Below are 27541 nucleotides of genomic sequence, written 5' to 3' on the forward strand. Positions count from 1 at the left end.
GACAGGGTGAGGGTGGAGGGATCTCAGAGTGACAGGGTGAGGGTTGGGGATGTCAGAGTGACAGGGTGAGGGTTGGGGGTGACAGGGTGAGGGTTGGGGGATCTCAGAGTGACAGGGTGAGGGTTGGGGATCTCAGAGTGACAGGGTGAGGGTTGGGGACCTCAGAGTGACAGGGTGAGGGTGTGGGGGGATCTCAGAGTGACAGGGTGAGGGTGTGGGGGGATCTCAGAGTGACAGGGTGAGGGTTGGGGATCTCAGAGTGACAGGGTGAGGGTGTGGGGGGATCTCAGAGTGACAGGGTGAGGGTGTGGGGGGATCTCAGAGTGACAGGATGAGGGTGTGGGGGATCTCAGAGTGACAGGGTGAGGGTTGGGGATGACAGGGTGAGGGTGTGGGGGGATCTCAGAGTGACAGGGTGAGGGTTGGGGATGACAGGGTGAGGGTGTGGGGGGATCTCAGAGTGACAGGGTGAGGGTGTGGGGGGATCTCAGAGTGACAGGGTGAGGGTTGGGGACCTCAAGAGTGACAGGGTGAGGGTTGGGGATCTCAGAGTGACAGGGTGAGGGTTGGGGACCTCAGAGTGACAGGGTGAGGGTTGGGGGTGACAGGGTGAGGGTTGGGGGGACCTCAGAGTGACAGGGTGAGGGTTGGGGGATGTCAGAGTGACAGGGTGAGGGTTGGGGATGACAGGGTGAAGGTTGGGGGGACCTCAGAGTGACAGGGTGAGGGTTGGGGGGATCTCAGAGTGACAGGATGAGGGTGTGGGGGGATCTCAGAGTGACAGGGTGAGGGTTGGGGATCTCAGAGTGACAGGGTGAGGGTTGGGGGATCTCAGAGTGACAGGGTGAGGGTTGGGGATGACAGGGTGAGGGTGTGGGGGGATCTCAGAGTGACAGGGTGAGGGTGTGGGGGGATCTCAGAGTGACAGGGTGAGGGTTGGGGACCTCAGAGTGACAGGGTGAGGGTTGGGGATCTCAGAGTGACAGGGTGAGGGTTGGGGACCTCAGAGTGACAGGGTGAGGGTTGGGGGTGACAGGGTGAGGGTTGGGGACCTCAGAGTGACAGGGTGAGGGTGTGGGGGATCTCAGAGTGACAGGGTGAGGGTGGAGGGATCTCAGAGTGACAGGGTGAGGGTTGGGGGATCTCAGAGTGACAGGGTGAGGGTGGAGGGATCTCAGAGTGACAGGGTGAGGGTTGGGGGGACCTCAGAGTGACAGAGTGAGGGTTGGGGGATGTCAGAGTGACAGGGTGAGGATTGGGGACCTCAGAGTGACAGGGTGAGGGTGTAGGTGACAGGATGAGGGTGTGGGGGGATCTCAGAGTGACAGGGTGAGGGTTGGGGGATCTCAGAGTGACAGGGTGAGGGTTGGGGATGACAGGGTGAGGGTGTGGGGGGATCTCAGAGTGACAGGGTGAGGGTGTGGGGGGATATCAGAGTGACAGGGTGAGGGTTGGGGACCTCAGAGTGACAGGGTGAGGGTTGGGGATCTCAGAGTGACAGGGTGAGGGTTGGGGATGACAGGGTGAGGGTGTGGGGGGATCTCAGAGAGACAGGGTGAGGGTGGAGGGATCTCAGAGTGACAGGGTGAGGGTTGGGGGTGACAGGGTGAGGGTTGGGGGGACCTCAGAGTGACAGGGTGAGGGTTGGGGGATGTCAGAGTGACAGGGTGAGGGTTGGGGATGACAGGGTGAGGGTGTGGGGGATCTCAGAGAGACAGGGTGAGGGTTGGGGGATCTCAGAGTGACAGGGTGAGGGTTGGGGATGACAGGGTGAGGGTGTGGGGGGATCTCAGAGTGACAGGGTGAGGGTTGGGGATCTCAGAGTGACAGGGTGAGGGTTGGGGGATCTCAGAGTGACAGGGTGAGGGTTGGGGATGACAGGGTGAGGGTGTGGGGGGATCTCAGAGTGACAGGGTGAGGGTTGGGGGACCTCAGAGTGACAGGGTGAGGGTTGGGGGGACCTCAGAGTGACAGGGTGAGGGTTGGGGGGACCTCAGAGTGACAGAGTGAGGGTTGGGGGATGTCAGAGTGACAGGGTGAGGGTTGGGGGTGACAGGGTGAGGGTTGGGGGGACCTCAGAGTGACAGGGTGAGGGTTGGGGGATGTCAGAGTGACAGGGTGAGGGTTGGGGATGACAGGGTGAGGGTGTGGGGGGATCTCAGAGAGACAGGGTGAGGGTTGGGGGATCTCAGAGTGACAGGGTGAGGGTTGGGGATGACAGGGTGAGGGTGTGGGGGGATCTCAGAGTGACAGGGTGAGGGTTGGGGATCTCAGAGTGACAGGGTGAGGGTTGGGGGATCTCAGAGTGACAGGGTGAGGGTTGGGGATGACAGGGTGAGGGTGTGGGGGGATCTCAGAGTGACAGGGTGAGGGTTGGGGGATCTCAGAGTGACAGGGTGAGGGTTGGGGATGACAGGGTGAGGGTGTGGGGGACCTCAGAGTGACAGGGTGAGGGTTGGGGGGACCTCAGAGTGACAGGGTGAGGGTTGGGGGATCTCAGAGTGACAGGGTGAGGGTTGGGGATGACAGGGTGAGGGTGTGGGGGGATCTCAGAGTGACAGGGTGAGGGTTGGGGGATCTCAGAGTGACAGGGTGAGGGTTGGGGATGACAGGGTGAGGGTTGGGGGACCTCAGAGTGACAGGGTGAGGGTTGGGGGACCTCAGAGTGACAGGGTGAGGGTTGGGGGGACCTCAGAGTGACAGGGTGAGGGTTGGGGGGACCTCAGCTCTTACCGCCACTCTGCCGTCACAGCCCCTGGCCTGGCACAGTCCATGGATCCTGTCCGGAACGAGGACGTCATCCCAGCAAGATGGCCCCTGCAGAGAGAGAGAGAGAGAGAGAGCAGAGCACAGGGCCGTTACTACAGCGATCAAGAAAACAAAGGCTTTCCAACACACCCTCACATAGGGGACAGGTCTATGAGCCAGAGAGAGAGAGAGAGAGAGAGAGAAAGAGATAGAGACAAAGAATGAGAGAGTGAGAAAGAAAGAGAGAGAAAGAGAACAGCATGTTGCCCCACTGTGAGCCTAATCCCCATATCAGCACTAACCCCAACCCTACACCACCTCTCACCACAAACCCCATGAATGAACACTTATCCTAACTAACTGTACCTCCCCTGTGCCCCCCCCACCTGAGCAGTGATTAAGAGCCCCAGCGCCGCGAACACGCCGCCCCGCCCTCTCCCCGCACCGCGGCTCAGCCTGATTAGCATAAGCATTTAAACATTCTGACAGCACCTTAATAAGCCCCCGAAAGGTTAAGAAAATCATTACGCACCCCCCCCCCCCATGCGGGCGGGCCCTAATCCGCGGGGGGGGGGGGGCCACATCCCGCGCGTTCGAGGAGGGGCGGAGATTGGGCACGGAGCGGACACCTGCTCAGAGACAGCGCCGAAAGGTCAGACGGGCCCTCGCCATTCTGTTCCCTTCAAACGCGCCGTCCCCTGAATGTAAATGATTAACGAGGGCCCCGCCATGAATTATTCACCCCGCCGCCTCCCGCTCTTAATTTAGTCCTTCCTCCTCCTCCTCCTCCTCCCTCTTTTCCTCGTGTTTTTTTCCGATCTCGCTTTCCTTTCAATTCCGAATCAACGTCTTGATCTCCAAAGCCTTAATTAGATTACTGTTTAACAAACACGCTCTCCGTCTCCCGGCCGACTGTTTGCGGGGCCGTAGGGGGGGGGGGGGCGGGAGAGGGGCCCCCGAGAGACGCCCCCCCCCCCCTTTCCTGCACTCCGAGGGGCCCCTCCGACAAACCCGGGCGATTAGATGTCGCGCTGAATCAATAAAACGCCAAATAAAGCGACACAGCACCCGATCTCGCATGCCTGCTGCAGCCCTTGAGGAGGGTTGGGGGTGGGGGGAGAGTATTGGGGGAAAAAGCATCGAGGCTACCAGATGCCGTCGCACTGAAGCGAAACGCGGCACCAGGCGCGATCACTCGACGCACTGAAGCAGAAAACCACCTGCTCGCACGGCAAAGCTAAAGAAACCGCAAAAACGGCAGCAAAAGCGGTCCGTTACCACAGCACGGATACATGTGTTGTGACAGCAGACGCCGGCGGAGCGCCTTCAGAAGGGGCCGGCTCGCTAGCGGACGGCGCAGGACGCTACACGGCCGACTGCGGAGCCGGGGGAGTCGGCAGAGCTCAGCTCGAGGGCGCGTACGCGGCCGCCATCGATACGGAGAGAGGAACCGTCTTATCCCACTCATTCAGGGTATGCCGAGATATACCACTGTCTCCAGTGATACATTACTGTTACTCCCTCATCATCTGCGGTCATGAACACTACTCTGCAGACCACTGGATTGGCAGTCACTGTTTGGCATGTATGACTGCATGTGATTGTGTGCATACAGTGTGCAACTATGATTGCGCGTGTGTGTTTGTGCATGTAAAACAGGTAATGTAAGAAAAAACGGTGTACTATGTACATAACTGTAGGAGCAAGTTTGTTTGTTTGAATATGTATGGAAATGTATAGCTGCTACAAACCACACTTAACACACACACGAACACACACACACACACACAGCTGCTCTGCCACCCCACACACACAACACGCGGCCACATTCTGCACTGATAAGGGGATCAGGCAATCTCACCAGCAGCTCCCGTAAGATCACAAAAACTTCACATAATCTGGGGGCAACTCCCATTTCCTCCCCCCCCCCCCCCCCCCCACAGGGACTCAGGGGGGCGGTACAGCGCAGGACAGGCCCCGCTCCGGGCACGCAGGCGAGCGCCAGGTTTCAGCGGGATCCCCGCGGTGGCGGAGCATGCGGGGAGAGATAGCGGCTGAGTGGCAGCTGGGAGGCCAGGCGCGGGCGGCTCTCCGTCGGCGGGGACGGGACATCTCCTCGCCTGGTGTCGGGGCGCCGCGGGCTCTGGGACCCAAAGCCTCGGGCGCCGGCGGGGATCGCGTGCGGCGGAATGCTGGCGCGGCGCGGGCGCGGAGCCGGCGGTGCGCTGGAGGACCGAGCGGCCGCATTAATGCAGAAACACCGCGGGGCCAGAGCAGGCGGGAGACCGGCTTAGCTACTCTGCATTCGGCGTTTTGTGGTCCCAGAATCTTCCGACTCATAGACCTTCACAGTGCCGCGTAACAGAAAATACAGCAGGGGCCCCCTGAGACAAACCTCCAGAGAGACAGGCTCACACAGTGGGACTACAGACAGCCAGCACTGGGCCTACAGACAGCTACCGATGGGGCTACAGACAGCTAACAGGGGTCCCTGAACACCATTTCCCGCCTCACAAGAATGTCATTTGTTTTCACTGCGACATTAAAAACAAAGCCGGAGCAATCTGAATAGCCTTTTCTTAAATGCCACAGTTATGTTTGGACAGCCCTTATCTCCTTAATTAAGCATGCGGTTTTCATTGTGAAAGAGGGCACTTTGTGAAGGACAGCACCTCTTCAGTCTGTGGCAGTGGTCTTGGCCTTACCTTTTCTCTACCCTTTTAAGTGTCAGAGTTCAGAGTGTTTCTTTACCAGCGTAGTCTCTGTGTTCAGTGTTTAGTGGTGCTTACCTGGCTTAGTGTCAGTGTTCAGTGTCAGTGATCTTTAAATGGGTTTCAGTGTCAGTGTTCAGTGTCAGTGGTGCTTAACCAGCAGAGTGTCAGTGTTCAGTGTCAGTGGTGCTTACCCAGCAGAGTGTCAGTGTCAGTGGTGCTTACCCAGCAGAGTGTCAGTGTTCAGTGTCAGTGGTGCTTACCCGGCTGAGTGTCAGTGTTCAGTGTCAGTGGTGCTTACCCGGCTGAGTGTCAGTGTCCCTTGCTTGCAGGTTTGGCAACGGACCCTGAGTTTCCCGGGCTGGATTGCTCTGCACACCGTCTTACAGAAGATGTAGAAGCTACTGTGGGATCTGGACTCTACACACACACACACACACACACACACACACACACACACACACACACACACACACACACACACACACACACACACACACACACACACACACACACACACACACACACACACACACACACACACACACACACACACACACACACACACAGTCAGTACAGCAAGGGGTTCTTAAAGCAAGCCCGATATGCTTTCTTCAACATAACTGATTCAGAAATAATACATTTCCTGTGCATTATTCATGAACAAAATTGTTTAAACATGAATAAGAAAGCAGCAAGTATATATATTTATCTTTCTTGAAAAGTAGACAATAATTTTGCTGTTTTCTTCCAATAATATTTATCATTATGCATTGCTGCAATCGATTTTGGGAGAGTGGGTATAGTCATATGATATGGTTGACAGTGTTTTCTTATTGGTTGCACCAAATGACATATAAAATGTGTTGATACATTTTTTAAATTATTTATATGCTTGACTACAGGCCCTGTGGTGTGTGTGACCTTTGACCTCAAAGCTCATCTGATCTCGATGGTCTCCCTATCTCATGCATGCTGGGTTCTCAGGGGTTTGTCAGGGGTTTAAAGGCCGTTCTCATTTCTGCAGTTCCCTCACTGCTGAGCTCTTAATGGTGCAAATACGGACATACTGCAACACTGAACTATACAGATATAATACTACTGAACTGTACAGAGACATTACTACTGAACTGTACAGAGACATTACTACTGAAATGTACAGAAACATTACTACTGAACTATACAGATATTACTACTGAACTGAGCAGAGACATTTCTACTGAACTGTACAGAGATAATACTACTGAACTGTATAGAGACATTACTACTGAATTGCACAGAGAAATTCCTACCGAACTATACAGACATTACAAGAGCAGACACATTACTGCCGGGCTGGCCGTTGATCACTTTCTCAGCGCACAGAGCTTATTAACGCTGAGCATTAATGACAGTTTCCGTGTACAGGGACAGACACCACAGTGCCACACAACATCACGCGGGCCGGCTGACAAGCTTCCCAACGACTGTAAACAAAACAAGCTAACGAGCGGAGAGGCACGGAGCGAAGGACACGGGGCGTCCCACAGGTACGGTATGTGTCAGGGTGAACTGGGCCGTCCCCGTCTTGGAGAACCCTTGATCTGAAAACAGGGCGGCGTGAAATTCGGAAAGGGAGGGAGGGAGGGAGCTGGCCGGGGCCCAGTCCAGACAGCGCAAGGACAATGACAAGCGTGACTTGCGCCTCCACAGATGGGTAACCCACACAGACCCAGACAGTGGATCCAATTAGTGCGGACGGGTTTGAGACAGCAGGGCAACGGGACATCTTCATGACAGATAATTAAGTCAAGTGAAGATGCGGTTACACACAAACACACATACATACATACATACATACATACACATACACACACACACACACACACACACGTACTTAGCCACTAACCGCATGTGCATACATACTCACAAAATTCCCTCCACACACACAGGCACACGCACACCCCTCCCACACACACATATAATGCCGCAGGACTAAAAAGGGAGTGGGGGGGTGGGGGGTGGGGGGGGGTAGTAGCATTCTCATTAGTGCTAAAAGCCTGGGATGGACGAAAGCGCCTTGATACTTTGACACAATTCACAATAAATTCAGCAGAGTGGATTTTATAACCCCAACTCTGCCTAATTTATCATTTCTGTGAAAGGCTTCCATTATGCTAATGCCGGGGAAGGCTGCAGAGAAGACGCAGTGACGGGGAGGGGGGAGGGGGGTAGATAAAGGGGGCTGTGTGATTGGGCTGAGTGGCAGCGGTGGGGCGGCGGGGAGGATGGAGGTGAGGTTGGAGGACGGGTGGAGGACAGGGTGGACGTTTTTTAAAAAGGCGTGTCATTGTGTGGGGAGACAGCTTGGCCTTTGAAGCCCGCCCCGGCGAGACTCCGGGCGGCAGCGTTCAGAGACACGTTTAACCAGCACAATGGGCCCTCACACTGGGGCCGTGACCTGCAGACGCAGGGCTTCGCCGGAGCTTCACCTGGGAGCAGGTGTGCGGACCGAGTCACGGCACAAAGGAGGCTTCAGAACAGGAAGGGCAAAGGTGCCCACACATCAACTCCACCGCTAGCACTCCTTCATGTTGTATTATACTTCAATCCGTATATTTCAGTTCGTTTTTAAAATATCATTTTTAGTTTTTGACTGTCTTATACACACACACACACACACACACACACACACACACCTGTTTCCGTGTTGGTCTCCAAGGCCGCAGCCAGTCCCTCTGAGCTGGTGGGCAGTCTGGAGGCGCTGAGGTCCACCCGGGTCAGACTGTCCCCCGCCAGGCCCAGCCGGTTCTGCAGGACCACGTCCAGCGCCCGGGCCGACTCCACGGGCGGCAGAACCACATGGACCGTGCTCCGTTCAGGGAGGTCACACCCCTGCCCAAAACACACCAACAAGCCCGTCACCAGCTGTGCCCCCAAACGTTATACCAACAAAATACTGGGTTTACATTGCTTTAAGGTAACACAAACATTACCCTGGTAACAAATACATGTACCGTATTTCCACAGTGATCCACGAAATAAGGGCTCATTACCTGAACTACTACTGACAGATCATTACCATGGAAACAATCCTTACAGTGTGAAAGTGGATGGTGGCATTTGACATGATAGACTGAATAAACCTGGGGGAATGTAACTGCCCTAAGGGTTTCCACAGTTAGGTCCTGTCCTAGCTTGACCAAACCTTTATCATTATTTTAAGTGATTTTACAGTGAAATGGTAAATGGTTGGCATTATAGAGTATATTATAACTATATAGTCTTTATCCAAAGCACTGTACAATTGATGCTCGTCATTCACCCATTCATACCCACACTCACACACCAACGGTGATTGGCTGCCATGCAAGGCACCAACCAGTTCGTCAGGAGCATTTGAGGGTTGGGTGTCTTCCACACCCAGGGCGGGATCGAACTGGCAACCCTCAGACTGCCAGACAACTGCTCTTACCACCAGAGCCAATGTCGCCCCATTAATAAACTACTATTTTTTCTTAGGGGCTACATTTTCTGCGTAAGAACAAAGAGGACTTTGCGGTGGAAAGTCGGCGGGGTTAACAGGTCCTCATTAGAGATAAGGTTGTTAGAGAAAGGTCGTCGCCAAGAAAAGACTCCTCGTTCGTTTGCATGGCTGTCCGAGCTGAGGGATGATTTCGGAGCTTGGGGAAGGATGAGCCAAGGACGTCTAAATAAAACCGAATTAATTTGATTTGCTCCATTTTCCGGCTGCAGCAAGCAGCTGGAGATGCTGTTTTAATGATCTCCTCTTCACGGGGAACGTGTGATTCTGTTAGAAAATGCCGCGAGACAAGTTCCCTCGCTGTTTAAGCCGTATCAACAATGCGTTCCGTCGTGACGATAAATAAATCAGAGACTCACATCCTGCTGCCGTCTACCAGACTTGAAGGGAGAGAAAGAGAAATTGACTTGCTCAGTTAATGCGGCGGGTACTGCAAATGAGAGATAAGATCAATAATATCCCACACAAACCTCAAGTAAACACACTGATTCATGTCAGATATTACATTAACACTTTATATGTTCATATTAACCTTCCACGAGGCTGAGGCTGCAGTCGTGAGAAGGGTTTGAATCCTCTAGTGTGGACATTGTAGATCAGGGCCGGGCCTATATTAGTCAACTGACCAGAGTGTTTCTTCTCAACCATTCTACAGTTTAAGTTTGACGTGCTTCAGGTCACCGACTGTTGACGTACTCCAACATTCTGGGCTTTCACAGGTTCACACCTGTTGCTGGGATTGAGACACACCTTTCCTATGACTGGCGCTAGTACAAGTACTATAGTACTATGGGACCTGTAGGACACAAAATAGTCATGGGCTAGTCAATGGCTCTCCAGTAGTACTGATTGACCTGTGGAGTGTAAAACAGCCAGTGGTTCTCCGATAGTTCTGTTGGGCCATGAGCTGTAGGGTAGAACAACACATGTCCAGCATTAAATAAACTCTTATAGAGTCCAATATGGTCTCTACAACATAACTCAATTTGTGGAGTTAACTCATATAAACTCTGTCAGAGTTCATTTAACACTGGGCTTTTGACGGCGAGTGGCGTCTGGGTTACAGACGGGTACACCAGAGGACCATAGATCAGGGTGGTAGCGGAGAGATTTGAGAGCCAAAATTTCCCCTTGCAATTTGGGAGAAAATGTTATGGGGGAAAATGACTATGTAACACAGCACCTGAACAGCACAGTGTAATACAGCACCTGAACAGACTACATTAGGTATCAAGGTCAATATCCCTCTGTCCGTGATGCAGCTCCTGTATTTTGACATTTGCTGTCACTTCAGTCTGAACCGTTCTTCCTTCCTGTGGGAGAGGGAGCTCAGGTTGGCTAATGTTCTGTGGTGCCCGTCTGTCAGCGAGGAGGAGATAGCATCGCGGTTACTTTCGCGTTTCCCAGACTCTGTTGCTGAAAGCTCGGGTCTTATCAGTGATCGACCGCAGCCATGTTATTTCACAGCTTTTTCCCAACACACCTTTAATCCCCAACCACTGAACAGAGAAACACAGAAACACACCATTCATCCACAACCACTGAACAGAGAAACACACAACACGCCTTCAATCCACAACCACTGAACAGAGAAACACACAACACACCTTTAATCCACAACCACTGAACAGAGACACACACAACACGCCTTTAATCCACAATCACAGAACAGAGAAACACACAACACGCCTTTAATCCACAATCACAGAACAGGCAAACACACAACACAAACGCACCTTTAATCCACAACCACTGAACAGAGAAACACACAACACGTCTTTAATCCACAATCACAGAACAGGCAAACACACAACACGCAGACACCAATGCACTAGTATGCACAGACGCAAATATACACACACATGCACACATACCTACCCAAGCACAGACATACTAAACACATACACCAGCACATGCATACCGTATAAGCACACACATACACATACACACACACACACACACACACATACACACATACACACATACACACACACACACACACACACACACACACACACACACACACACATACACACACACACACACACACACACACACACACACATACACACACACACACACACACATATATATACCAAAGCAAGTGAACTGAGGGTATTGACAGTCAAGACAACTTGATTAGCAACCATGAACACCCTAGTGTACACTTCAGTGAGGTACAGATTGTTGTCCGAATGGAGGCAGCACGAAAGCTGCAGTGGCATAAATGTGTAAACCAGCCCAACAAAAGATGCCCGTTAGACAAAATAAATAACTCAAAGATAGCGGAAGGTCCACAGGTCTGACCTCAGGTGAACCGAGCCCTAACCCGACTTCTGGTATCCGAGCACAGAGGTACCTGGCGGGGGGGGGGGGGGGGGCGGGAGAGGTAGGGGTCTCGATCCCATTCCTCCGTAGAGAAGCACAGAGCACATTAAGCTTACGGTCTGCGCTTTGAAAAGCCCGATCCACAGGTCCGTATTCTCCAGACATATTTGACCTGCATGGGTAATGAAGTCGAGCCGTACCAAGAGGCGGACCGCGGCAGCATTTCAATAAGCCGCGGCAGCCATCAATTATTCATGCCGCTATTTACAACCGCGTTAAAGACGGCAGGCGTGGCCCTTTAAAACGCGCCGCGTTTGTTTAAAAGATATAAGGTTATGAATGGCTGGGGGGGGCAGGGGGGGGTTTACAGCTCAAAACAGAGGGAAAAACTACAGATTTCATCTTTCTATTAAGATGTGAAGATTTTATTCCTGCCCATTTCACAGAAGTAAAATCTGAATTACGACCGTGAAAGCACTGGGAGAAAGTATCAATAACTCATAGCTTAATGCGAATTATTAGGCACGGAAGGTTAACGGCAACGAAAACAAACAATAAACATGAGCCGGGACGGTTGTCGCTCAGTTGGCTTTGGCAGTGGCTGTGGTGGACCGAAAACCAGGAACATACGCCAAAACGAAAAGACTAATTCCCCCCGGAGGAAACGGATGTACAGGGAGAGCGGGGGGTGGTGGGGGGGAACACATCTATTTGGGAGAAAACGGAGTGAAAACAAAATGGTGGAATCAAAAATGCGAGGCGGTTACAGGCCTCCTGTGGCTGTAGTGTGAAAAATGATCGGGGTGGTGGGGGGGTGTTTACATGGAGGTCATAACTTAACATGGACATCTAAATGGAGCATGAGATTAATTCCAAGTTTTTTGGGAGGAAAATCGATATGCGAGAACCCCGGGGAAAGCTGGACACGGCAAGCATACGTTGAGAAAATAGCCCTCACAATTCTGATTTATTTTTTTATTTTTTCCAAAAGCCTGTCCACAAAATTAGTCCCCAGGTGCTCCTTATTCAACGCATTGGTGAGGAAAGGAACTGGACGTTCAAACTGAACCTCCTTCAAACCTACAGTCAGGTTCTACAAGCACCCCCCCCATCCCAAAAAGGGGTGATATGACAGAAAGCCAAGTGGGCTGATTTGAGTATGAACAGGTTGATTAACAACTGGTTGATGATTGTGACAGACCTGAGACAGGGAGACACCTGAGACATACCTTTTTATTCCTGTTATTATTTCTATTAGTAGTATTATATGTATAGCCTATTCATTGTTATTACACACTGTTTGCATCGTTGTTACCACAATGTTGTTTGTATTCCTGTGTGTATACTTTGACAATATGTATTCATGTATTTCAGGCCAATAAAGCATTTTGAATTAGAATTTGAGAGATACACCTGAGACAGAGAGAGGGAAATAGTGAGGCACACCTGAAACAGAGAGAGGGAGACAGGGAGACACACCTGAGACAGAGAGAGGGAGACAGGGAGACACACCTGAGACAGAGAGAGGGAGACAGGGAGACACACCTGAGACAGAGAGGGAGTCTGTGAGACACACCTGAAACAGAGAGAGGGAGACTGTGAGACACAGCGAGACACAGCGAGACACAGCGAGACAGAGAGAGACAGAGAGAGACAGAGAGAGACAGAGAGAGGGAGACAGGGAGACACACCTGAGACAGAGAGAGGGAGTCTGTGAGACACACCTGAGACAGAGAGAGGGAGACAGGGAGACACACCTGAGACAGAGAGGGAGTCTGTGAGACACACCTGAAACAGAGAGAGGGAGACTGTGAGACACAGCGAGACACAGCGAGACACAGCGAGACAGAGAGAGACAGAGAGAGACAGAGAGAGACAGAGAGAGGGAGACAGGGAGACACACCTGAGACAGAGAGAGGGAGTCTGTGAGACACACCTGAGACAGAGAGAGGGAGTCTGTGAGACACACCTGAGACAGAGAGAGGGAGTCTGTGAGACACACCTGAGACAGAGAGAGGGAGTCTGTGAGACACACCTGAGACACAGCGAGACACACCTGAGACAGAGAGAGGGAGTCTGTGAGACACACCTGAGACACACCTGAGACAGAGAGAGGGAGTCTGTGAGACACACCTGAGACAGAGAGAGGGAGTCTGTGAGACACACCTGAGACACAGCGAGACACACCTGAGACAGAGAGAGGGAGTCTGTGAGACACACCTGAGACACAGCGAGACGTGCTTGAGAAAGCACACACACACACACGGTGCTCAGAGCGCGGCGGGCCGCGGGGCAGAGCCGATGAGTCACACCCCTAACGCTGCAGTTTCCTGGAGAGAGCGTCCTCTCGCCCGCCCCGGCAGGACCGCCTGGCGTGGGGCGATTGCGGCTCCGCGGGGAAACAGAACTAATAGAGCAGATTAGAGCGCCGCCCACTCTCCTCCTCCCTACAAACCGCACACACCGTCCTCAGGCTGCGGCTGATAAACACGGCCCAGTCTGAGAGGGTGAGGCAGCAGGGCCCTCCAACGCTTAGGCATCCAGACGTGAGGCGACTCCACAACCTCTCTCTCTCTCTCCCCTTTACTTCTCTCTCCCCTTTTCCTCTCTCTCTCTCTCCCTTTTCCTCTCTCTCCCCTTTTCCTTTCTCTCTCTCTCTCTCTCTCTCCCCTTTTCCTCTCTCTCTCCCCTTTTCCTCTCTCTCTCTCTGTCTCTCTCCCCTTTTCCTCTCTCTCTCCCGTTTCCTCCCTCTCTCTCCCCATCTCTGTCTCGCTCCCCCCTCTACCTCTCCCTACCTACCTGGCTCCCTCTCCCTCTCCCCCCTCCGCCACTCTTACTCTTTCTCTCTCTCCCCCACAGCCACACAGACCTGAGTGCCTCCCACCTTCACCCTTTCCTTTTAGCTCTCCTTTCACTCTGTCCTTTCAGGAGCAGCCGTTACCGTGTCCAGCATACCCTACATCCACCATTTTGGCTCCTGCAAGAGGATGACTCACTGACTGACACTGTTTCATGGGCTACAGTGTGCTGCAGGACGATCACACCCATTCACAGCATTTTGCCAAAGATGGGAAAGGAGGAAAAAGGAAATTAAAATCTCAACTACGAGCTCCTATTCCGCGTTAGCATAGTTGCACGAGAGGCTGGGAAGAGCCATGAACATGTGTAGTTATGCAAGTCCTTGCCAATCAATTTCAATTCAATTTCAAAACATTGGTGAACAACTGCAAGATAAATAGCTTTTTTCTCTTAAGCTATATTTCACCCAAATACACCTTCCGTTTTGTACCTAACAATCTAGGCTATCCAACGACTCGTGCAAACCCAACACGGACTCAAAAAGTACGGATTAACACCTCGTCATTAGAAACTCTCCCATAGGGACCCATTGTAAAAACAGCACTGATTTAAGCACGGAGCAATTTAGCCTCTAGGTTGGACCTCTCTATATTATTACACTCTGGTGTTACCATGGGGAACACTGTAAAAAGAGCTGGGTAGTGACAGTGGGTACAGCAGCTCCACCCACCAGCAGGGCCGAGAGGGCCTCCTCTCCCAGGACTAAACACCACCAGGCCCTCCGCCACACAGCATAGGAACATCTCCCGCAGTATCGACATCATGTCTCACATAATTGCCTCCACAGCTGAAATTCTTGATTTTTTCCAACATTTACATAATACATTCTGTACACCTTGCGTAGTAGACAAGCCCGTTTAGGTTATCGAGTCAACCTGACAACAATCCGTGTCCATAGCTTGGAGCCTCGGAGCCAACTGAAAAACAGACAATATATGAATTAATCATAACTTAAAAATGGTACATTAACACCGCAATCTAGCCTGAAGCCCAAAATTAGATGCTTAAAGTCCATGTGTTTCCAACATCTGTTTATCATCCCACCTAACGGTTTAGAGTGTCTCATTTTATGAGTTTTATTTTTTTTTAAATGTGCATTGTTATACCCTATATTTCAATGATTCCTTTCATCTGACACCTGGAGATGTCTGAATACATGCATATATACTTAAAATACAAAGTATATACCATGCGTCATCCATTAGCATGGGAAAAAAACACATTTAAAGACCCTACAGAGGGGTCAGCACATCAATAGCTCAAATCTCTGTCCTCTGGTTAATGCGGGTCATGGTGTGGGTGGCAAGCTTTCAAACAGTCTCCCGAAAGGTTATAAAATGTCTGCCGGGCAGCGGTGGAAACAGGAGGGAAAGTAAAGGAGTGTCTGGGGGCGGACAAAGCGGAAGCGAGTTTCATTTAATCCCAAATGGAAAAAAAAAAAGTTCTTGATCCACAACTCGGCGAGTAAACTGTGGAACGGAACAGGCACGATGGGAGTTTACTGATTACAGCGTCAAACTGCGAGAATTCTGCAGCTTCAACACAAACAGCTGGAGTGCCGCTAAATGTAGCGCTAATGATACATTAGCTCTCTCGCGCTCCCACGCTGCTCCGCCACGCCAAAGTGGGTCGTACCTGGCTGCAATTTTCTCGCCAACCATTTCCGATTTTCGCTCGTCTCGCTGAAGTGTTTTCACTGAAATATTGCGAAAATGTTTACCTATTCACTCTTTCAAGAACTGTGAACACATCGTCCTTGTTTTGAAGTACGCACGGCATGGCAAGACCGAACACGAAAAGAGGATTTCGTTTTATTTTATTCCTGCTTGAAATCGAAAATGCTACAGTACGTTGCCCGAAATAAAACGCTGACCAAAACCGATAGATTCACCTTAAAAGACAGTTCCTCAGAAACCAATTAGCGAGCGAAAGCTGCCCCAATAGTTTCCTACAAGCGCAGGTACCACCGTGCGCGCGCTCGCAGTCAACAAAAACAGCTGGAGACCTGAATGTTAAGCGGAGTGCTGGCGCTAATCCGCCGCCCACAGATTTCAGACGCTAATGAAACCCAGCTGCTTCCTGACACAGGTCATGTGTAGTCGAGGAGCTGCAGGAAACGCAGGCACAGGCTTAGGGAGTCACTTAAACCTTCGCTCATGTTCTGTTTTTATTTCCCACTTCGCCTACAGATTCATCATTTGCGTGAGCGGAAAAATTCGACCGCCGCATGAACGAAACGCGGCTCCACAACCACAGCGAGATGTTCGTTTTCTCTCAGACATCGCCTTCAGCTGACGTAAAATGTCTCTCTCTCTCTCTCGCTACCATCCCTGAGCTTAAATGATTTGGCTGAAAGGGTCCGATGTTATTTCTGGAACAAAGGGGCTGAATATTATCGTCGTTTTGTATGCAGCGCCGCGTCGGTTCGGCTGAGCGGGGGGGGGCGTCCTCTCACGGCCTCCCAGCATGCATCGGGGCGCGCGGGTAACGAGCGGCAGCAGGTCGCCTCGCCGCCTGCGGAGCGTCACGGCAGGCTGCCCTCGACATGGCGGGCGAGGGACCGGCGCGGGTCGTCCGCCTCTTCCAAACGACTCAATCCGTTCGGCCTACACGGCGCACCTGGGCCGAGCTCTGATGCGTGAAACAAGCTCTTTCTCCTTCCGGGGACCCCCCGAGAGGCGTCGTGTCACCTGCGCTCGGCGGGGGCTACGCTCCAGTCAGCCGCAGTGCCGGCAATCGCCCTCTAGGGGTCGGTGCCGAGTCGCGCCGAACCTCCCCCGCGCCGCGTTAGCCTTCGCGCTAACAGCCGGCTAACAGCCCCGCGCCCCTTCCCTCGCCCGTCGCCAGGGCAATTTGTCAGGGGGAAATTGAGCAGGGAGCTGGAGTAAATGTGCGGAGAGGGCTGGAACCGGCGGTCGGAGGCGGAGAGCGCTCATTCAGCGAGCTCCGAAACCCCCGTGTCCCCGCGCCGGTCCTCGTAGCCCTGGCTGTTTTAATGCATAATTAAGAAGGTCAAAATTAATGAAGCGATGTGGAGTAAAGTTCACAGAATCCCCAGGCTCTGTTTACACCGTCCGCTCCGGAGGAGAACGAATGTCAGCCTCTGCCCAGCTGGAGGGCTGGGGCAGCCCGGGGGACGGGGGGGCAGGGAGGGGCAGGGGGCAGCCTGGACAGGCAGGGGGCAGGGGGCAGCGGGGAGCAGGAAGGGGGCAGCGGGGAGCAGGCAGGGGGCAGCGGGGAGCAGGGGCAGGGGGCAGGGGGCAGGGGGCAGTGGGGAGCAGGGGCAGGGGGCAGCGGGGGGCAGGGGTCAGGGGGCAGCGGGGAGCAGGCAGGGGGCAGCGGGGAGCAGGCAGGGGGCAGCGGGGAGCAGGCAGGGGGCAGCGGGGAGCAGGCAGGGGGCAGGGGGCAGCAGGGGCAGGGGGCAGCGGGGAGCGGGGAGCAGGGGCAGGGGGCAGCAGGCAGGGGGCAGGGGGCAGCGGGGAGCAGGGGCAGGGGGCAGGGGGCAGCAGGGAGCAGGGGCAGGGGGCAGGGGGCAGGGGGCAGCGGGGAGCAGGCAGGGGGCAGCGGGGAGCAGGCAGGGGGCAGCGGGGAGCAGGCAGGGGGCAGCGGGGAGCAGGCAGGGGGCAGGGGGCAGCAGGGGCAGGGGGCAGCGGGGAGCGGGGAGCAGGGGCAGGGGGCAGCAGGCAGGGGGCAGGGGGCAGCGGGGAGCAGGGGCAGGGGGCAGGGGGCAGCAGGGAGCAGGGGCAGGGGGCAGGGGGCAGGGGGCAGCGGGGAGCAGGGGCAGGGGGCAGCGGGGAGCAGGGGCAGGGGGCAGGGGGCAGCGGGGAGCAGGGGCAGGGGTGCACCTGCGGACCGCTGCCGGACAAGTGCAGGCCGAAGGACAGAAGCAGACGGCGGTCGGGCAAAGACAGAATCGCACAGGAAGCACAGGCGACTAAACACAGGCTTGAAGACACCATGCAGGTCGGGACGGCGATGGCATGTGCCAGATTTCTGTCACCCTGTTCTCCTCACTCTCACCGTGTTTCAATAAACCTCCACCCCAATTAAATCTGACAGGCCATCCGTTATTTGACCAAATTTTCCCCAGTGGTTTATTCATTTTTACCGCCCAAATTAATGTTTGTCTGAGAATCTGCTTGAATTTGAACAGTATAGTCAGATGAAACTGCATCACAGGGGTCAGGTGGGGTTGAGCGGGCAGTCAGGGGTAGGGAGGCTGCAGGTGGGGTTGTCTGGGGTGTGAAGTCGGGTAGGGGGGGTGCAGGTGGGGTTGTCTGGGGTGTGGGGGCACGTACCTGCAGGGTGCAGTCGCTGTGTAGCTCTCTGCCGGCGAAGATCACCCTCAGCTGCTCGGGCTGGACCCCCTGCTCCCGCCCCACTGCCTCCTTCAGCTCAGCCACACTCGCCCCAGCCTCCAGCTCCAGAGCAAAGCCCTGACTGCTGTTAAACCTGACGAACACTGTGAGTGAGTGAGTGAGTGAGTGAGTGAGTGAGTGAGTGAGTGAGTGAGTGAGTGAGTGTGTGTGTGTGTGTGTGTGTGTGTGTGTGAGTGTGTGTGTGTGTGTGTGTGTGAGTGAGTGAGAGTGTGTGTGTGTCAGAGTGTGTGTGTGAGTGTGTGTGAGTGTGTGTGTGTGTGTGTGTGTGTGTGTGAGTGAGTGAGTGTGTGTGTGTGAGAGTGTGTGAGTGAGTGAGAGAGCGTGTGTGTGAGTGAGTGAGAGAGCGTGTGTGTGAGTGAGTGAGTGAGTGAGTGAGTGAGTGAGTGAGTGAGTGAGTGTGTGTGTGTGTGTGTGTGTGTGTGTGTGTGTGTGTGTGAGTGAGTGAGTGAGTGAGAGTGTGTGTGTGTGTGAGTGTGAGAGTGTGTGAGTGTGTGTGTGTGAGTGAGTGTAAGAGATAGAGAAAGAGAGAGAGAGGGGGGGAGAGAGGGAGATAGGGATAGAGGGAGAGAGGGAGAGAGAAAGAGAGAATGGGAGAGAGAGAGAAGGTAAATTTAGGAGGGGGTGAGCAGGGGAGAGCAGGTGACTAGGAAGTGGCCTTTAAAAATATAAAATGCAAACCGAGTCCCACTGAGCGAGATTAAGCCCAAAAGCCTTTTTCTGCTATCTTTTCTTATTATTATTTTAATTGAAATGAGTCAACCTTTACAGAACCCTTCTAGGGTCTGAGATAAGTCCAAAACTGTAAATGGCAGATCTGTAGAAGTAAAACCCCCAAGCTGTCCGCAATAATATTTTAATATTCTATTAAACTCCGCAAAGCTATGTACATAAGTGCGTCTGTGCCAGCCTAAATACACACCCGTCTGGCACAATCAGCCACACACATTCACAGCCTGTGTGACTGTGCACTGTGTGACACACACACACACACACACACACACACACACACACACATTCACAGCCTGTGTGTGCACCTACACACACTCAGCCATAAGCATTCACAACCTGTGTGTGCCCTCACACACACACACATACATACACACACATACACACAGCCTGTGTGTGCACCTTCACACATTCAGCCATAAGCATTCACAACCTGTGTGTGCCCTCACACACACGCACACGCACACGCACGCACGCACGCATGGATGTACACTAGCAGGCAAAGACATGCACATGTATGCATAAACTGCGTAAACACACACACAACAGACATGCATATCTATTTGCACACACACACACACACACACACACACACAACAAACATGCACATCCATACGCGCACTCTCAGATACACATGCACAATAACACACACACAAATGTTTCCACACACACACACACACACACACACACAAACCCATGCTGCACAGCCCTTTCAGAAAATGCATTTGCACATGCTCTTAGCTTAAGTAGCCAGTGGAAATAAAAGCACTGATTGTGAATAAACGACAAAGGAGAGAGTCCAGCCTTTTAGAAGGAACTGAGTCACCTGACCTCTTCAGCATCTGGCATTCTCAAACAAAAGGCGATTTTTCAAAAAAGCATTTAGAAACAGACATACCCTTAAATCAAGGATGAGATGAAAAATAAACCCAACACAAATAAAAAAAATATCAGAAAATGCATGTGGAATCCAAAATGCCACAGCTTAAGATTCAACTCAAATTCAGCACACATGATTCAACTAATAAGCAGGTCAATGAGGTCTTGAGATGCCCTTTGTCATGGTTGGAGTGAAAACATGTAGGCTGTTGAATGAGCTGTGCTTTGTTAGGGTTGGAGTGAAAATCTCCAGGAACAGGGTTAGGCAGCACTGATCTAGCTATTGAATGAGGTGCGCTTTGTTATGGTTGCAGTTCTGTTTCGTACGTCGCTTTGGATAGATTCATCCGTTAAATAAAATGTAACGTAATGCAAAAGATGTAAAGGAGTGAAAGCCAGAAAATTAATTGCTGATGCCCACTATCATACCGTCCGAATGACATAAAAGTTGGTCTGCAAAGTGTCCTTCACCGCGCTTGTGTGATTACCAGAAAACCAAAATCGAGCAGACTGATATACAATAAAAGAAAAGTTTCTCATTTTTAGTTTTGAGTCATTCATAGATGTGTACATTACATTACATTACATTACAGGTATTTGGCAGACGCTCTTATCCAGAGCGACGTACAGTTGATTAGACTAAGCAGGAGACAATCCTCCCCTGGAGCAATGCAGGGTTAAGGGCCTTGGTCAAGGGCCCAACGGCTGTGTGAATCTTATTGTGGCTACACTGGGATTAGAACCTCCGACCTTGCGTGTCCCAGTCCTTTACCCTAACCACTACGCTACAGGCCGCCCCACAGGCCGTGTACAGTATGATACTGAAATTAAAGAAAGGATGCTTCCTCTGTTCATCATGATTACATCACAGGATGGAGATGTTGCAAGTTGGTCCCACCTCCTGTTTTTCACTCTAATAGCCACCATGTTAAATTGCTGGGAGAAAACCTTTAGGGAAATTGTTTGGAAGTACTTGGAGTATAAAGCATTAGTTGAATACATAGTTGTTGTAGGCTGTGGGGTATGGGAAATGCAAATCTACTAAAAATTTAAACAAAACTAAAACAAAAAACAATGTTTTGAAAAACTTAAAATAAACAAAAAATGGAACACGTTGAAACTAAAATTAAGCCGAATTAGAAAGTGGAACCGAAACTGAAATAAAAGTCAAAACCTAATTAAAAGCAAAACCCTATCCCTTGGTCGTTACTGAAGCTAACCTCATATTATACGGCAGTTCCTCTAAAAACACCTGAAATATGTGCCATTAAAGCATGTCTAAAAGCTTTTAGACCGTCTCCATCAACAGCTTTTTATATATTTATGCTCCCCCCCCCCCCCATTTTCTCTCAATTTACAATGCCAAGTCGTATTCATCGTCGGCGCTGAAACTTCAGTTTAAATGCAGGAGAGCACAGAGAGGCATGAGATCTCTGAATCACTGCTGTCAACCCGCCGATTCTTAATGCACGTGGTCCACAATTTGAGCTTGGGCAATGCTAAACCAGAAGAAGACGTTCACATCCAACTTCAGCAAGCGGACTGCGCTCCCCCGGCCTACCAGCAGAGGTCGCCAGGGAGTGATGAGACACGGTCACCCCTGCTGACGGACTCCCTCCCTCCCTGGGCGCCGAATAGGCAAATTCCGTATCGCCCCACCGGACCGCAGCCCGCAGTTTGCGCTGACAGGCTTTTAAGAAGAGAATACCGGGACGAGTGCAAGCCATCGCAAAATAACACTTTTCAGTTCATGTCAAACCATTAGCAAATTATGTCTATTAAAGTGGATGGGAGCCCACAAGTAATTGAGTGTAACTGTGCAGCGTGAGTCATTTACTACTGTCATAAAGCCCGATACTGGCACTAAAGGCCGGCCGATTCGCCGTGCCGAGTGAACCCAAACTCTCCCAGCACCGTTTAACCAGGAGGACAAGCGCACATCCTGACAGAGCATTAAAAACGACATCCTCACGCCGCATTAAAAACTACATCCTCACGGCGCATTAAAAACTACATCCTCACGGCGCATTAAAAACTACATCCTGACAGAGCATTAAAAACTACATCCTCACGCCGCATTAAAACTACATCCTGACAGAGCATTACAAACTACATCCTGACAGAGCATTAAAAACTACATCCTCACGCCGCATTAAAAACTACATCCTGACAGAGCATTACAAACTACATCCTGACAGAGCATTACAAACGACATCCTCACGCCGCATTAAAAACTACATCCTCACGCCGCATTAAAAACTACATCCTGACAGAGCATTACAAACTACATCCTCACGCCGCATTAAAAACTACATCCTGACGGAGAATTAAAAACTACATCCTCACGCCGCATTAAAAACTACATCCTGACAGAGCATTACAAACTACATCCTCACGCCGCATTAAAAACTAAATCCTGAAGAGGTGTCTGCACTACACTACAAAAAGGAGCGTGCATGGAGCGGACACGCAGCTTGCCCCCGCGCCGCCATTTCCATAACCTCCCTCATTGTTTGCATCCCGTCCGAGTGGATAACAAACGAGTACATTCCTCTTTTGTCATGTCTCATTACCGGAGCAGACAGTTCTTGTGAGGGAATTTTCCACGTGCCCGGATTCCCAGAGCCGTAGCAAGCGGGGCGGGGTGGGGTGTGGGAGAAGTGGGGGGGGGAGGGGGTGTGTTTGGGGGTGTAAGAATGACAGAATGCAATCATTTAAGACTGCCAGACTGGATTACCCTTCCGAGAAAGCGCGTTCCTGACAGCCTCAAACCCCAGACACATTAGAAGATTTGGCTGAAGTGGAAGGAGGAGAGAATAAATATTTCAAGGATAAATATCTATTTTCGCCCCCGTGTTCCGGAAGCCCCTACGAGTTGAAACAGCGAGGCGGGCCAGAGTCGTGACTGCGGAGAGGTCGTTCGCTGAGGCGCTGTGGACTCCCCTGAATGGTAATGGCGCACTCTGTTCCCAAGTGCTGCTGTCAGCCCTGCCCACTGCCCCCCACTGCAGCGTCTATCCGAAACACCAACCTATTACCGCGCTTTCATTGACAACAAAATCCCGCTCGACGGTACTGGATATTTTTATTGCTATTTGTTTGCTATTATTTAAACAGCTGGATTCCTCAGGAAAAAATGTTGTGTTGAAGGGTGTAAAGTTGCCCCTTCGAGACCGCAGCACACGGTTCGAACAACTTTAGCGCCATCTGTCCCAGGCATGAGCCAGGAAGACACAAGGCAGCTCCTCCGTGGAAGTGTCCCCCGTAGAGCTTGGTGCGTTTATACATCCGAGTGTGTGTGTATGTGTGTGTCTATCATCTATCTAATCTATTATGTGGGTGTAAATGCATTTGTGTGACATGCAAGCATGTTTCTGTGTGTCTGGGTTTCATACAGACACCCGTTGTACGTGTGTTTACACAGTTTAATAGAATATTACAATTAGATATCAGACAGCTTGGGGGGATTTCCTTCGACAAATCTGCTCACCAGATGGAACATAATGTACTGTAGGGTTCTGTGTGTGTGTGTGTGTGTGGTTGAGAGAGACTGCTTGTGTATGCACATACTATACGCATGTGTACGTGTCCGTGTGCTAGAACAGACTACTTGTGTATGCACATGCGCGGGTGTGTGCGTGTGTGTGCGTGTGTGTGTGTGTGTGTGTGTGTGTGTGTGTGTGTGTGTGTGTCCGTCCGTGGGATTCTCCTGCGGCTGCACTAACTCCCCAGGGTGCACTGCTCTCCGTAACTACAGACTTGAACTGAGGAGGAGAACTAGGATATTAATAAGACAGGAAATCTAACCGCCAGTTTGGGCCCCTACTCCGCATAATGAAATGTGTGTTATTTACTGATAAAACCCCATGGCAGCAATGCTAAGAGGAGGGGGGAAAAAACAGAGGAGGCAGAGACGAGACTTGTACTGTCAATCAAATTAGGGAGGCAGAGGACGGTGGCCAGCCAATGATTCCTGTCTGAGTGGAGTGGCGGGCTGCCAGATCAATGCGAACCCCACCAGAAAGGGGAATATGAAGACAGATTGGCTTAATTCAGACTGAACCATGAGTGGTGAAGAGGTCTGGGGACTCTTTAGCAGAGGAGAGCGGGGGGCGTAGGAAGGAAGGAGGAGAAGGAAGACAGAAAGAGGACACAAATAGGCAGGGGGGAGGCACAGAAAGAGAAAGAAAGGCTGAAATGGGTCAATAATGAAAACATAAGAAAGGGAAGGCAACATGGGAACATGAGATGGGGAAGGCAGAATGAAAGGGGGAAACTTTAAAAGAGGGAGGGAGGGAGAGGAGCGACAGGAAAGAATAAAGTGAGTGGGAGGAGGGGGATAAGAGAAAAAGAGGAGGGGGAGAGATTTGTCTCTGTCTGAAGGCCTCGTTCATCACAATAAATGTGCGATTGACGGCTACTCCAGTCAGTGAGATCAGAGAGGAAGGCAGACCGCATCCTCTGTGTGAGGGGAAGCAATCAGCTCTCTAACCATCCCACTAAGCAACACATCCCACTAACTGTGTACCATCCGGCAACTCTAACCATCCTGCTAACGGTGTACTATCCCTCTACTCTAACCATCCCGCTAACTGTGTACTATCCTGCCACTCTAACCATCCTGCTAACTGTGTACTATCCTGCCACTCTAACCATCCTGCTAACTGTGTACTATCCTGCCATTCTAACCATCCTGCTAACTGTGTACTATCCTGCCACTCTAACCATCCCGCTAACTGTGTACCATCCTGCTAACTGTGTACCATACCGCCACTCCAACCATCCCGCTAACTGTGAACCATCCTGCTAACTGTGTACCATACCGCCACTCTAACCATCCCGCTAAGTGTGAACCATCCTGCTAACTGTGTACCATCCCGCTAACTGTCTACCATACCGCCACTCTAACCATCCCGCTAACTGTGTACCATCCCGCTAACTGTCTACCATACCGCCACTCTAACCATCCCGCTAACTGTCTACCATACCGCCACTCTAACCATCCTGCTAACTGTGTACCATACCGCCACTCTAACCATCCCGCTAAGTGTGAACCATCCTGCTAACTGTGTACCATCCCGCTAACTGTCTACCATACCGCCACTCTAACCATCCCGCTAACTGTGAACCATCCTGCTAACTGTCTACCATACCGCCACTCTAACCATCCCGCTAACTGTCTACCATACCGCCACTCTAACCATCCCGCTAACTGTCTACCATACCGCCACTCTAACCATCCTGCTAACTGTGTACCATACCGCCACTCTAACCATCCCGCTAACTGTCTACCATACCGCCACTCTAACCATCCCGCTAACTGTGAACCTCGGGGCGGCCCGCAGCAGCTGTGGCATCTCCGGAACATTCTGCATTCAGCGGAGAACACGCACCGCGCGTCCGTCCCAGAGAGCTGAGCATCCGGCATGATCCGCGGCGCATCGATTAGCAATAAACCGCCAAAACAGTGCTGGCAAAACCACCTTAAATTACCGCCGGTTCCACAGCCCTAATTCCCCCTGCACTTAACAATAAACAAGATTGATCCTTCGATTTAACAGCTCGGTTCGGGCAATTAAGAGAAAACCCAATTCTTTTCTCTTCTTTCTTACTTTTTCTCCTTTTTTCGCTGCTGCCTGGCTTTTACTCTGCGAGTTGAAGATGCTGGCGGCGCATTGGCTCTGGGACAGACGGGCCAATGGGCTCGTGCGCTATTGGACAGTATTGAAGACACGCCCGATCCCTCCATTCATCCCGGCCGGACCGCGGCCGCTGCAGGCCCGGGTCACGGAGAGGATTATCTTCCAGATCGATGGCGGAATCGATGCCGGACCGCACTATTTATCAGCCCGCGGTGAGAGCGGGAAAAAGCGGGAATATATTTCCTCCAGCCGTCCATTCTTATTAATCAGGTGACTGTCAACATGGAGCCCACACGCGCGTCGCTGTAACCCCGCCCCCACGTCCGCGGCCCGCGCAAACACTCCCGTCACACTGGCGTGAGAATATGGAGGCAAGTCTGTCTTATATTCGCCAAGATCCTGAGAAACGAGGCGCGAATGCAACCCGCACTAGGATTGGCTGCACCCTCCCACAACCCGTAAAACCGTTTCACTTCATCCTATCTCTGTCCACAGAATCAGATCCCCCCCCCCACCAATCCCCAAAACAAGAGCAAAATCTCTCTCTTAACAAAGGAGAAAAATGACTCCTCCATAAAATATCCCCGTTAGACAGCACTACAGCGAGGGACGGCGATAGCCTACGCTCTCGGCGGCGGTATCAGACGCAGATACGGGCCTATCCGTCGAGTCGCTGAAAGAGCGACAGTATTACACGAGCGGTTTCGCGCGGCGAGCGTGACCCCGGCAGACAGCGGCCCTCCATTACCGCTCCGTAATCTCCCGCCGCCTCAGCGCCGCGTCCGACGCCGCCCCGCTGACAAATAGGGCCGCGGCGCGTTTACACGTCCGGACGCGCCGCCCGGCAGACTCTAAACAGAGACATAATACGGCTAATGCCGCACGCCGCCCCGCTTCTCCCGCCTGAATACAAATTCACCTCGCCGAGATAACGCCGGAGGGGCGGCCGGCGACGGCCCGTAAGCCCAGCGCGCTGCCCTTTGAGGAAAAGCCTGTGTCCGCTGTGCTGATGGCTTATTACTCACTGCCAGGGAGAGCGACGGCAGGGGAGGGGGTGCCATTTTGTGTGTCCCCCCCCCTCACCCATACCCCAACCCCCCCCCCCCCACCAGGCATCCACGCCAGCTGCCTCTTACAGCTCCATCTCTGAGAGAACTGGAGTTGAGACAGAGGGGCAATTATGGGGGTAATTGACGATTAGGCCGCGTCTGGTGTCGCCTGCACCTTGTCGGTGGGGGGATGGAGGGGTGGGCAACACGTGTTCGTATGGCGGTGTGCTACCTGCCAGTTTGTTAACGGGAGTTTCTGAGAGAGGGGGGCAAGGGGGGCACAGGGCCAGGAGCACTCACTGCTCCGTGTGTTTACGCCAGTATGACTGCTGATAAGATGTTTGTGTTTCGCCCAGTATGACTGTTAAGACATTTGTGTTTTTGTCAGTATGACTGCTGATAAGATGTTTGTGTTTCGCCCAGTATGACTGTTAAGACATTTGTGTTTTTGTCAGTATGACTGTTGATAAGATGTTTGTGTTTAGGCTAGTATGACTTTTGATAAAATGTTTGTGTTCAGGGCAGTATGACTTTAGATAAGATGTTTGTGTTTAGGCCAGTATTAGTGTTAAGACATTTGTGCTTAGGCCAGTAATAATGTTGATAAGATCCATCCGATTAATACGATGTTTGCGTTTAGGGCAGTACAGTACTGATTAGATCACATCACTGAACCGCTTACAGCCTACGAACCCCA

At 52.0% G+C, this 27541-nt stretch overlaps 1 protein-coding gene across 2 annotated transcripts in view; it reads right to left on the reverse strand.

Annotated features, from left to right (window-relative positions):
• prkn (parkin RBR E3 ubiquitin protein ligase) overlaps positions 1-27541 on the reverse strand; it is a 77695-nt gene that overhangs the window by 38354 nt on the left and 11800 nt on the right. For both annotated transcript variants that reach the window (XM_061228141.1, XM_061228142.1), the window contains exons 2-5: positions 18468-18631; positions 8138-8333; positions 5761-5879; positions 2734-2817 (exon numbers count right to left, since the gene is read on the reverse strand). In XM_061228141.1, coding sequence (XP_061084125.1) covers positions 2734-2817; positions 5761-5879; positions 8138-8333; positions 18468-18631 — 563 coding nt within the window. The remainder of the gene's footprint in view (positions 1-2733; positions 2818-5760; positions 5880-8137; positions 8334-18467; positions 18632-27541) is intronic.

This window comes from Conger conger, chromosome 18 (genome assembly GCF_963514075.1).
Source record: "Conger conger chromosome 18, fConCon1.1, whole genome shotgun sequence".
NCBI classification, from domain to species: Eukaryota; Metazoa; Chordata; class Actinopteri; order Anguilliformes; family Congridae; genus Conger; species Conger conger.